We start from the raw sequence: 13,830 nt of genomic DNA, 5'->3' as shown, positions 1-13,830 counted from the left end.
CACACACACACAAGCGCATACACACACACACACACACACACACACGCACACACACACGCTCACACACACGCACACACACACACACACACACACACACACACACACACACACACACACACACACACACACACACACACACACACACACACACACATACATATACAAACACATACACAAAAGGTATATTCTGCTACAAATTGTATTGGTTTTGCTAATTCATATTTTTAAAACATTCAGAAATGCACCAAAATATTTGTACAGATAAAAATGCGAAAATCGACAACATCTAAGACTATACTATAGTCTCCAGTCAGGATCCAGGGATATCCGGGATGATCGTGTCGTCCTGACGTCAGGGCCCCTGATCCCCAGCTGCAGGGCCCGGTCCCGGAGAGAGGCGGCGACAGAGTCCATCCGCTCCACACCTTCTCTGACAGGATATTTTTCCCGTTTTGAGTCAATAGCCTTCAACGTGTAACCTTCTCCGCCCTCATCTCGCTGAGAAAACCCAGTGGCAGGGAGACACATTTGATCTAGTCATTGCCTTTAGTGTTTTCCTCAGTTCGGTGTGTCAGGCTGCAGATGCAGAGAGTGGCCGAGGATCACCAGGACTCGACCATGGGGATTTAAACCGAGCAACAAGGGAAGGAACTGACTTTGGTTTGAAATCCTGAGAAGATCATGCAACATCTCAAGATATGGCGATCTCTGCTTCTTTTTGTCATTTTCTTCCAGCCGGGGATCTCAGACAAATACGGTGAGGAAAAGACGAAATGGAGAGGAGAGATAATGTAATGATCACAGGAAAATAGACGGTGCGATGAAAAACGTGTTGAAAAAGGTCAGATTAGGACGGTTGGTTTGTTTAGGACGTGCTGACATTAGGAGGGGAAGAGACATGAGAGTCAGACTCAGATGGATGCTTTTGCTCGGAAGAGCAAGAGATGAAGAAGCCTGACTTCACATCACTGGTCTGAGAGCTCATGTGTTCCATAAAGTGCTTGGTAGTAGATATTAAGTCATAATTAGGCTATTTCAACAGTCATTTTTATTTTCGACTGTTCTGTGTGTGTGTGTACACTTTAGTCTTTAGTCTCTGTGCGTGGGTGCACACATAAATAGGAGGATGTTTTTAAGATATGAGATATCTAAGGTTTAACCTTATTAGAGCCAAATTGAGCGACGAAAAAATCAAGCAACATTCAATATCTGATATTTGATATTTGACATTTTTCAAATGTTAACATTTTTGCAATTCTCTTTCTGTAATATGATGAGATTTAAGCATATTCCTCGCATATAAACGAACTCAACGAGTTAGTTGCTGTTAGACTAATATGTCAAATCTATATTTATATGAAATGGGTTGGATGAGGAGTCGCACAAGTAAGATGCATTACCTAAACATAGAAAAAAAACGAAACATAAAATATACTAGAATAAAATGTTTAGGAGTTGCTATTCTCGGACGAATTTATATTTCAGCACCATGGATAGTGACCGATGGTTTTGGAACAGGTCCAACTATAGTGTTGACTCAGTTACGGACTCATTGAACAAAACCCGATCGGCATAAACAATGTTTTGTTAGATTTACCAACCTATAATCAATCCATCCATCCGTCTATCAAACCGTCAATCATACAACCCATCCATTCATCCATGTTCCTGTGTCTTCTGGGGCAAACACACACAGAAATACACACACACACACACACACACACACACACACACACACACACACATACAGACACACACACACATAGACATAGACATAGACATGCACATATGCACACACACACACACACACACACACACACACACACACACACACACACACACACACACACACACACACACACACACACACACACACACACACACACACACACACACACACACACACACACACACACACATTCATACACACACACATACACGTCTGCACGTGCTGAGTGCCGTGGCGACCAATCATGTGTTCCCGAGGCATCGAGGCTACAGAGACCCATAAGTCCAGTTTCTATGACAACTGCATGTGTCTAGCAGAGGTGAGCGGTCAGGTTAAAGTAACGATGTGCAGATGTGCACCCCCCTCTGTAGCGTGTGGATAATGGGTGACTCACTGGTTGCTACGTACTGGATGCTTAAACAAGTAAAGATATCACTCGGCCCATCTGTTGTGTCACCTCTACTCACCTGCACTAGTGTCTATCCACTAGCCATGTCCTACCTGGTACCTACCTGGTACTAACTAGTTCCTACCTGTTGCTAACTAGTACCTACCTGATGCTAACTAGTACCTACCTGATACTAACATGTACCTAGTATTAGGGTTGCACCGAATTTTCGGCCACCGAAATTTTTCGGCTGAAAATGGCCCAAAAGCGCATTTTCGGTTTTCGGCCGAAATACTTTTATCACCGAAACAACATGGCCGAAACAAGTAACATGGAAGTTTTTCAATGTTTCAGAGAAAGACCCACGTATAGCGATTTGCAAAAATTGCAATGCCTTGATTTTAATGAAGTTAGTACACAGTCATAGCCAAAATTGCAATGGTACTAGGGTTGTATTACCGAGTATAAACGGTATAAACTTTGAAACTAGGTCAACCACCATCTTCTCCGTCAACTCTCCTCTCACACTCGGTGACAGCGTCTGGCAGCGCGCCAATTCTCGGTGACAGCGTCTTATAACGTTCTATATATAATAGTATAATATAATTTTATAGATAATATCACAGCCAAAAGCTCTGTGCGCCTCCGGATGGTCGTAGCGCGGGGAGCTCTCGTAGGGATTGGGCTTCGCGGGGTTTTACCGGCGTTGCTATGGTTACCGGTCTGGCGTGTTCCAACGCTTTATTAGGTAGCCTATCCAATAGCTTTGTATGTATTTTTTTTTTATGAAAAAACACATCAAAAACAAACAGTGCAAAGACAAACTGCCGAACTTTGAACCTAATACCGTATACCGCGGCAACCCTAAATGGTACTAATAATTGTCGTAATAATTTCTTTCGGTATTTCGGTTTTCTGCCTTGGTTACCTCATTTTCGGTTTTCGGTTTCGGCCAAGAATTTTCATTTCGGTGCATCCCTACCTAGTATCTACCTAGTACCGACCTAGTACCTACCTAATACCAACCTATTATCTACCTAGTACCTACCTAGAACCTACCTAGTACCTACCTAGTGCCTACCTAGAACCTACCTAGTACCTACCTAGTACCTGGTCCCTAGTATCTACCAAGTACCTACCTAGTACCTAGTGCCTAACTAGTACCTACCTAGTATCGAGTACCTACCTATCACCTACCTAGTACCTATCTTGTACCTAACTAGTATCTAGTACCTACCTAGTAGTTACCTATTACCTAGTACCTAACTAGTACCTACCTGATATTACCTAGTACCTACCTGACACTAACTAGTACCTACCTACTACCTTCCTGACACTAACTAGTACCTACCTATTACCTACCTGATACTACCTATTACCTACCTAGCACCTACCTGACTCTAACTAGTACCTACCTACTACCTTCCTGATATTAACTAGTACCTACCTAGTACCTACCTGATACTAACTAGTACCTACCAAGTACCTACCTAATGCTACCTAGTACCTACCTGACACTAACTAGTACCTACCTACTACTTACCTGATACTACCTAGTACCTACCTGATACTAACTATTACCTATCCCTGTAAAGTCAATGGTTATACCATGCATAACTCTATTTCTCACATAATTTTCACTACCTCACCAAATGTGTACGCACAAACACACACAGATGCTGGTTCCCAGCAGTTTGCTGGTCCCACAGTCCAGGCTCAACAGGTGGACCATGCGTCTCACGCCGCACAGAGAAACAAGCACAAGCACAGCATGAGATGAAAAGGCCTGTTTGGTTAATGCAGTGCCAGGCTGCACACCGGGTGACTGGTTCCCTTGGTTACCCTAGCTTTATGTAACACAATGGTTCTTGGGTGTGCGGTCACAAAATGTTCTGAGGGTCGCCAGCTTGAATAAAGTTGGTTGTCATCTCGCTGATCTAGGGCCTGTAAAGTTAAAACACTTTAAGGTCAGAAGGATCTCTCCGGGGTCCAGCTCCCACAAGGTTACAGGAAACATTTCACACTACTCAATGGTGTCCAATCTTCACACTTATCACTGTCTCTGTGGTTCTCTGATTGTCTCCTTCTCTCTGTCCTGTCACTAGGATGTCTGTTTGAGAGGAAACTCTGCCCATTGGAACAGTTCTGTTCAGATGGTGAGTACACACACACACACACACACGCACACACGCACACACACACACACACACACACACACACACACACACACACACACACACACACACACACACACACACACACACACACACACACACACACACACACAGACACACACACAGACACACACACACACACACACATACACACAAACAGACAACCATTCACCAAGGTTTATGGCATTCAGAGTGCATGAAACAATGCAAACAAAGATCAAGAGCTCTAACCTCTGCCTATCAGCTACTCTTCCTACCACTCTCTCTCCCTCTCAAACTCAATCTCTCTCTCTCTCTCCCTCCCTCTCTCTTGCTCTCTTGCTCTTTCTCTCTGTTTCTGTCGCTCCCTCTCTCTCTCTCCCTCCCTCCCACTCTCTCGCTCTCTTGCTCTCTCTCTCGCTCTCTTGCTCTCTCTCTCTCTCTCTCTTTCTCTCCGTCTCTCTCTCTCTCCCTCTCTCTCGCTCTCTCTCTATCTCCCTCCCTCTCTCTCTCTCACTCTCTCTCTCTCTCTCTCTCTCTCTCTCTCTCTCTCTCTCTCTCTCTCTCTCTCTCTCTCTCTCTCTCTCTCTCTCTCTCTCTCTCTCTCTCTCTCTCTCTCTCTCTCTCTCTTTGTGTTACCCCCGTCACCTTCCCCCTCTCTGTATCAAACACCGTTATCTAAGCCACGCCCCTGCTCCTCTGTCTCCGTGGCAACGTTGACATCACAGTGATGACGGCGCCGTATGACGGCTGTGCTAACACAGCGATGAGTCACTGACGCGCTCGTACGCACTTCAGCCACACACCAGTCCTCCAGGAGAATACAAAATGAATGTCTCCGCAGGGCATTCAGAGCCACAGAAATAGGAATGGATTTATTTGAGTTATTTCAAGTTAAAAACGTGAAACACATCAATGTTTTAGTTCAATGTGTTCCTTGGTTATCCATGCTTACCATGCTACAACATTAAATGATGTTCAAATGAATCCACAATATGATACTAAGGTAATACAATAATACGACTATAATGATAATAATAATATTAAAAGACTAAAATAATAATGCATTTGTTAATATTGTTAATAATAATTTGGTTCTTCAGATTGTTATTCTTCTTTCATGTTAATGTGTTTATCATAAAGACATTCCGAATTTACATTCTATGTGCTGCGATTCATTGCAATCTAAATCTCTGTTGGGAAATGATGTATGATGTGCCATTGTATAATTATTATTACTTACTTGGAGAGTGATATTGTTTTTTAATCTTGCAACCTTTAATACATTCTGTGAACCTCTTTCCATGAAAAACTACAACTTTTCAAAGCATTCACCTTAACCTTTTCTATTTTCCAGTTAAAATATTGAAATAATGAAATAATCCATTGTGATAAAGCAATCAGCATTGATCTCATCCCTGTGGGCAACAGCCTCGCTCAGAGGTGCCATTATCTAATCAGGAAGGATGATAATATTCTGTGATGCCGCGTCTACACATAGGCCTTCTGAGAACCTGGATGTGTTCTTTGATTTCATTAGAGTTTCCGTTGTGCTCTACAAGCAGGACTAGGCAGGATAAATCAATAACCAAAAACCAGCCACCTCTTCTGAGCCGTGTCCTGAGCACCATTACTCAGACACATCCAGGATACTTTATGTATTTTGTGATATATTTGAAGTCTTATTTCATGTAACTATTTTACTGGCGTCCAGTAGCTGTTATGCTGACAGACTGTAATATAGTGGATAATGGGACATGGATATATTGGACTCACTGTATTTCTGTAACATAATGTTCTGATCAATTAAAGTGTGACAGCGCATTAGAAAAAATGAATGACCGAACAGGATGCAATAACAAGGTCAGAAAATAGCAGGCAGATTATTTCAGTTGTTTTATCGACTACTACTCGACTATTACAATAACTTGACTATTACTAGCATTCACTAATTATAACATATGTAAGGGATAATGTATAGAACGCAGCTCATTATCAGGAAAATAAACCCCGACAATAATCCCCCCCCTGACAGTAATCCCCTGAAGAGGTTTATTTTCGATAATGACCGGCGACGTTCTATACATGATCCCTCTTAATACACTGTTCCTTGCCAAAACGAAAAAATAACTTCACACGGTGTGTCTTTTTTGCAATTTATTTGTTAACAGCATTCGTAGTGTTGACCAGCAGAGATATAGTACGTCAAAGACGTTGACGTCGCTTAGCAACCGAGTATGCTGGGGTTGATAAATTACCCGACTACTTGCGGAGTGCTACCAAAGACGATAAAAAATCCACTTTCCTTGAGAGCGGTCATCATATGCTTAGCAACGGTGAATTATCAAAAAGTAATACACCGCCGGAAATTGGGAAGGCCCATGCAAGTGGACGGAGCATTCCACAGCATTGAGAAGAGCCGTGTAACAAATATATTTATTATATGCTACACGTGAACTTCCTAAGGTGGCACAATTTGATTCATTCACTTTCTCGTAATTTTGGGCAATATCCCATGATTGAGATCTCAATCTCGGGATATTGTTTTCATCACGTGACGGTCGTCTCGTCACCCTAATAAAAACAAATAAACCGCTAATAAATCCAAATAAATCCCGGCAAAAAGTGTTATCTTGGCTATTCCCCACTATTCACTTTGCCTTCGGCGAATAATTGTTAAATATTATACATTATATACATTGATATATAATAATCCTAGTCAAAGCTGTGATTCAGTGCAGACGGGCCCCCACATGGCCAGAGAACTGCTATGAAACACGCTCTTTTAATTAGAGGAGCACAAGCTCAGCCCTGATGAGTCAACACTCTGACCTGTGATGGATTGTGTTGTGGACTACCCCTGTAGTGGATCATGGATCATACAACCCATTATAAACATGTACCGGAACTCAACTATAGATATATACCTAAATAGATAGAGAGAGGGAGGGAGGGAGAGAGGGAGAAGGAGAGAGATAGTGTATAGGCGCAGTGGTGGAACCCAGTGGACTGGAACGGTTGTATGTTTAGCACTTTGGGAGATGGGAGACGCCGGTGGTGATTCATCCATGCACCAAAACGTGTCTGCGCTCGCAATACAAGACAGCCTGCGAGCCATGAAGAATCATATGTATCTGGGGCCGGAACGAAGAGAGTCGGGGGATGAATACTTTTCTAGCCAGGAGGATGATCATTTAATCAATCCCTTCTTCAAATTGGAACAGTGTATACTTTATGGAATGTATTAAGCATCTTATAGGGCTGCAACAGTTGATGAATCAATAAGTCAAACCACAAGAAATGTATTGAATGATTTCTTAATTGTTTAGGTCATTTATAAGGTATGAATACCAAATATCTGCTGCCATGTTTTTTTTTCTTCACTGTCTATCATATTTAAATCTGGTGACTCTGAACACTGGTGACTTGGGCATTTCCAATGACTGAAGACATGTCTGTGGACCATAGGACACTGAAGACCAGGTTATTTGCAGCCGGTGTTGAGTGCGTGGTGAGGCGGACTGCCAGGTCCTGTAGTGATGATGAGGGAACACATGGGGTGGCACGGGGGGGTCTGACTTCAGCGTGAGTCACAGGCGAGGGTGAGTGCTGAGGCTGCCTGCACCAAACCTTAACCTCCACACCGTCACCACTTGCTCAACAGCAACAAAAACAACCACCTCTCTAGAGTAGTAGATTCATACCACAGTAGATTCATACCCCAGTTCTCATCATAGATAAACAATATAATTAATATTATATTATATATTTCATTATATTAAATATTATTTATTATATTATTTTATTACTTTGGTTGTAAAATGTATTCAAAATATAAATGATTTAATTTAAAATGGTTGATATTATTATATAAATAAAATGTATTCATTTTTTTGTCATACTTATATATATGATACACTATTTGCTAATTCAAGTCAGTCAAGTCATGTTATTGGTAGAGCCCTTTATAAAGTTTCTTAGGGCTTTACAGGCCTTTCTTACGATTCTCAATAACCCTAGCCCTAGAAGGGCAAGAAACAACTCACTAAGTACAGTATAAAGGCTGGACCTGGAGATCAACACACAGTGGACACAGACTCCCCTCCCATGTCCTCAAGATGGCTGCAAAACAAACAACATTTGAAGATAAATGGAAATGCTTGAAATGGAAAATTATTATTGTCAATGGAGGTGTAGAGTTGGTGTAGAGGTGATGTAGAGAGGGTGTGGAGATGTGTAGAGGGGGTGTAGAGGTGGTGTAGAGAGAGTGTAGATGTGGGGTAGAGATGGTGTAGAGGTAGAGTAGAGGTGGTGGGGTAGAGAGGGTGTAGAGGTGATGTAGAGGGGGAGTAAAGGTGGAGTAGAGGTGGAGTAGAGGTGGTGTAGAGGTGGTGTAGAGGTTATGTAGAGGGTGGGTCCAGAGGTTGTGTAGAGAGGGCGTAGTGGTGTTGTAGAGGGGGTGTAGAGTTGCCAGTCTTGATGGCAGCAACACACCACATATACTACAGTAGTAAGTACTGTGAGCGACGAGAAGAGACAACAGGAGGTGGAGCTGTTATGATCGGTTCATGGTTCTTGCTCACCAAGCCATCTTCAGTTCTGGGCTAGCCCAGCTTGCGTCTGGAGCCAGATGTGGGCTCTGTGAATAAAGGCCCCAGGCTCTTAGACTGGACTGTGTTGCTCCTGGTCATGGATGCTGACCCCTGGCTCTGTGTTGCAGATGGACTGTTTGGCCAGTGCCGGAGCTCCAAGCAGGACCAGGTCCAGTACCAGGTGTCGGTGCCGGTCCTGAAGAGGATGCAGGAGGTCCTCAAACAGCTGATGATGCATGGTACAACATGACACATGCTTACTGTATCATCTTATGAGTGGTGCTCCCCTCAGGCCTTCCTCTGTGACAGAATGAGACCGTTAATTAATATGCAAGATAAGAGTTACAAAGAGAACAGCTCAAATCACTTAAATTGAAGGGCTCAAAAACGCATTAAGAAAACTCAGGAGGAACCTCTGCAACCTCTACTGGCAGGTGGAGGAATAAAGGAGGACTAAAGAAATTAGTATTTTATTCAAGTCTCTCAGGCAATGTTGAATAGATTGAGTCTTAAAAGTAGAAAAATAAATATTTTGTATGGTGAATAGCAACCTTTTATTGTTGTTTTTATTTATTTTGAACACAATGTGTGTGTGTCTGTGTGTGTGTGTGTGTGTGTTTGTGTGTGTGTGTGTGTGTGTGTGTGTGTGTGTGTGTGTGTGTGTGTGTGTGTGTGTGTGTGTGTGTTTGTGCGTGTGCATGCGTGCGTGCGTGTGCGTGCGTGTTCATGTGTGTGCGTGAGTGTGGTTGTGTGTGTGTGTGTGTGTGTGTGTGTGTGTGTGTGTGTGTGTGTGTGTGTGTGTGTGTGAGTGTAGATCTGTCATGGCAGGATGACATCACCCAGTACATCATATCCAGGGAGCTGAAGAGAGTTCCTCACACGACGCGCCACGCTAAGGCCCCCCCTCCCTCCTCCCAGTAAGTGACCCCCAGCCTCCCAGTGGAGCTAAAGCCCCCCGCCCTCCTCCCAGTAAGTGACGCCCACCCTCCCAGTGCAGCCAGTGACGCAGCACTCTGTCCGCAGACTAACTCATTTAACTGGGAAAATGAACTTAATAAGCTAAGTTAAGAATTTAAAGAGATACATTTAAATCCTAAGGTTAATATCTTTTTCCAACGTTAACATTTTTTGTTACAATTAAAACAACTTCAGCTAGCAATGTTATTCTGCAGCCACCTGCCGGTTATAGTTATCCAATCAGAGCAGAGCGTTCCCTCTGGGTGTAACCTGTAACCCTGCGTCTCTGAGCAGGTCCAGGCAGCAGAACCACCGCCACAGCGCCAAGCCCCCGTCCATGCCCCCGGCGGAGAACTACCTGGACTACATGATCGTAGAGCCCCCCCGGTCCCCCCTCCACATGCAGACTGCCTCCATGGACCCCTACGCATACCAGCACCAGGCATGGGCACAGCAGATACACCCATATAGACACACAGGCACGCACGCAAAAACATACACCTATATAGACACGCACACGCATACAAATGCAGGCGAAAATCTACACCTATATTGACACACACACGCACAGGCACAACTGCAAGCACGCAAAAACATACACCTATATAGACACGCACACACATACAAATGCAGGCGAAATAGACACAAGCACACTCAAGCGCATGCAAATAGGTGACTAATGCATGCGCATACAAACACACACACGTTTGTTCAATTCCACCTCAACAAACACACACACAGTTGCGTCCACTTGACGTGTGAACGTTTCCCTCTCATGACACAGCACAGGTACGCCGACGAGGTGGAGCGATCCCTACACCCCATTGGTGGAGGGCTCAGCTATGGCCGTCCCTCTGCACGCTCACAGGCCAATCAGAGAGAGCGGGAGCGGGACAGACAGATGCTGCAGGAAGCCATGTCCCTGTACCTGACGTCCGACCAGCCCTCCCACCGGCACCGCGGAGCCGCGCCAATGACCCCCGCAGGTGACCCCTCGCGCTCTGACCTGTGATTGGCTGTGAACTGTTGTTAGCCAGATCGCTATGGTGACTAAGAAAACAGGCTGCAGTGATTACACTTTTGAAAATGTTTTAATTGTTGGGAAAATGTTCTCTACTTTTCTTTTCATTTTCAAAAATCCTCAAGGGTGAATCCACTGCAAGGCATTATAAACTAAATATTTCGGTCACTCTTCTTCAAGAAAATGACTCGCCTAGTAATTAAAAAGGGCCGTATTTCACTTGAATTGCTGTTGTTCGGGTTACTAGGCCTGCCGTACTACGATGACCTGGAACTGGAGCTGCCGGTGGACTATGTGGAAGACTACACCCTGGAGGAGAGAGTGGGTACTGTGGCGCGGCCCCCGCCCCCGCAGCAGAAGAAGAAGCCCCTTCAGGACCGCCTGCCAGCCACCAACGGTGAGGCACAGGAACTGCTTCTGTTGCTATGGAAGAGTGTGATATTTCTAAAAGATCGATAAGCCTGTCATCTTGAGAAACAAGCAAGTGTTCTAATCTAGATAGATAGATAGATAGATAGATAGATAGATAGATAGATAGATAGATAGATAGATAGATAGATAGATAGATAGATAGATAGATAGATAGATAGATAGATAGATAGATAGATAGATAGATAGATAGATAGATAGATAGATAGATAGATAGATAGATAGATAGATAGATAGATAGATAGATAGATAGATAGATAGATACAGCAGCAGTGGAAGGCACAGGGTAAAATAGAATAGCCTAAAAATACAGTAAGGACAAAAATTACAAAATTAAGTAAGGACAAACTAACAGCACAAATAGAACAAACAGAACAAACAGAACCAACAGAAGAAATAGAACAAACAGGACAAACGGTATAAACAGTATCAATTATAAAGTGGCTTGGTGGCTTGGTAATAAAAAACTGGATTATGATAGGATCATTGATACAGTGACTCCAGTTTCCCTTAATAAGTTCTGCCCAGACAGACTGAATCATGTGATCAACACTTCCTCTTGTCTGTAAAGTGTGTCCTCCGCGGGGTTGGAACTCCTCGAGACCTTCCATCTTGTGGAGAACTCACATCTCGTGGAGGTCTCACAGTGGACATGAATGGAGGAGCCCCGTGGAGTTAATAAACTTTGTGCCTCTCCAGACGGGTTACAGCAGCGCATGTCCGGGGTGCTGGAGGGCTATGGGATGGATCCCAGGAAGCTGAGCCCCCAGCAGCTCTACAGACTGGCCCTCATCCTGCAGCTGATCCAGGCCGAGGACCGGACAGGTGGGCCCAGACCACAATGTATTATTCACCGTCTACATTATTACATGTAAACGTTGAAATCCTAGCTATTCTGAACATTATTCTGTAACATTATGTCTTCTTTGTGTGGTTCTCTGGTGACGCCTGCCGTGTCTACGCATGGACCCTCCAGAGCCCTTAGAGACGGATCTTCTGGCCCTCAAAGAGGTGCGTCTGCATCCCTTCTACCAACGCATCACAAGAAGAACGCATTCCTGAGGCTTCAGTGTTTACCACTCCCCGTTTCCCTCCCCAGACCCAGCTGGTGAAGAAGCCGGAGGGCAAGGCACCCAGCTCCACGGAGAAGGCTGCTCTGCCCCCGGCCGCCCCTGTAGCAGCGGCCCCCGGCCCCAGCAGGTCCTCCACCCCCTCTTCTCCCTCCGCCCGGGCCCCTCCCACCACCGCCACCGCCGCCGCCGGTGTAGCCAAGGCTCCGGGCCTGCCGCCCCCCGTCCCGCCCGGCCCCCCTGCCCAGCCCGGGGCAGCGGAGGCTGGGCAGGGGCTGAGGGACCAGGCGGTGCAGCTGGACGAGGGCTCTAGAGCCAAGGAGGAGTACGGCTACATCGTCACCAACCAGAGGTCCGCTCTTAGTGCCATACCATAGCCTTACACAATGGATGGGCTTAGAATTTACATATACATAGATATATACAGTTATATATATCTACAGAGAAATATACATATGATATATCTCTATATATATATTATAGAGAGAGAGAGAGAGAGAGAGAGAGAGAGAGAGAGAGAGAGAGAGAGAGAGAGAGAGAGAGAGAGAGAGAGAGAGAGAGAGAGAGAGAGAATTAACAATTATTCGCTGAAGGTGAAGTGAATAGTGGGGAATAGCCTCCTCGACAAAAGGTCAAGGGGGCTATTGCTCACTATTCACGGAGCCTGAGGTGAATAATATCCATAATATATACTACATAATATAAAAATCCATAATATATACTACACACAAAAATAAACAAGATAACACTTTTTGCCGGGATTTATTTGTTTTTATTATCGGTTTATTTGTTTTTATTAACGCAACGAGACAACCGCGCGTGAAAACAATATCCCAAGTTTGAGATCTCAATCATGGGATATTGTAGACTGGGTAGCCCCGCCCATTCTGCCGGCGATTTGAGTTCGCCCTGCAGAAGAGTCTGGAGAAGATCAAAACATTTCTTTCTAGTTTCGATACGTTTTTGCGGGAGCCAATCACCAAGCTGGCTTTTCCCCATGGCACATTATTAGCTGGTTTAACACAATGATGACAGGGAACCGACAGCAACCAGCCAATTGTTTAAAGAGTCATTTTAACTATGCCCATTGATCACGCCTCTTGTGCTGAAGAAAACTACAACAGCTTCCCCAGACCAACGTGCAATCTATGATTGAGCTAGGTCTGGCAATTGCCAGGCTAGGGATATTGCCCAATATCCTGAGATAGCGAACCAATGAAATTGCGCCATCTTAGGAGGTTCACGTGTAGCATATACTAAATATATGTAGTTATATATTGAGATGTATATATATATTTTTATAGATAAATAAATGTAAACATATAGATATGAGTATAGTGTATTCCACTAGGCTAAGGCCTCTTCCATGGCTCCGTGGTGTTCCTGTTCACTAATGAATATCAGGAACATGCATTCGGTGGGAAAATGTAACGCGCTACAAAACCTGATTATGGAATTAGCAAACGATTCAGTTTATTCAGTACATATGTG

General features: G+C 44.2%; 1 protein-coding gene across 2 annotated transcripts in view; it reads left to right on the top strand.

Moving 5' to 3' along the window:
- The first annotated feature begins 390 nt into the window (after positions 1 to 390).
- Positions 391 to 13,830, top strand: part of ptprna (protein tyrosine phosphatase receptor type Na) — a 24,706-nt gene continuing 11,266 nt past the window's right edge. For both annotated transcript variants that reach the window (XM_030344260.1, XM_030344259.1), the window contains exons 1-10: positions 391 to 757; positions 4,223 to 4,273; positions 8,991 to 9,101; positions 9,677 to 9,779; positions 10,114 to 10,261; positions 10,604 to 10,805; positions 11,088 to 11,237; positions 11,969 to 12,094; positions 12,246 to 12,280; positions 12,369 to 12,691. In XM_030344260.1, the coding sequence (XP_030200120.1) occupies positions 682 to 757; positions 4,223 to 4,273; positions 8,991 to 9,101; positions 9,677 to 9,779; positions 10,114 to 10,261; positions 10,604 to 10,805; positions 11,088 to 11,237; positions 11,969 to 12,094; positions 12,246 to 12,280; positions 12,369 to 12,691 (1,325 nt within the window). In that variant the 5' untranslated portion in view covers positions 391 to 681. The remainder of the gene's footprint in view (positions 758 to 4,222; positions 4,274 to 8,990; positions 9,102 to 9,676; positions 9,780 to 10,113; positions 10,262 to 10,603; positions 10,806 to 11,087; positions 11,238 to 11,968; positions 12,095 to 12,245; positions 12,281 to 12,368; positions 12,692 to 13,830) is intronic.

This window comes from Gadus morhua, chromosome 20 (genome assembly GCF_902167405.1).
Source record: "Gadus morhua chromosome 20, gadMor3.0, whole genome shotgun sequence".
NCBI classification, from domain to species: domain Eukaryota; kingdom Metazoa; phylum Chordata; class Actinopteri; order Gadiformes; family Gadidae; genus Gadus; species Gadus morhua.
Note: the sequence above shows the minus strand (reverse complement) of the source record. Positions and strands in the feature narration are given on the sequence as shown.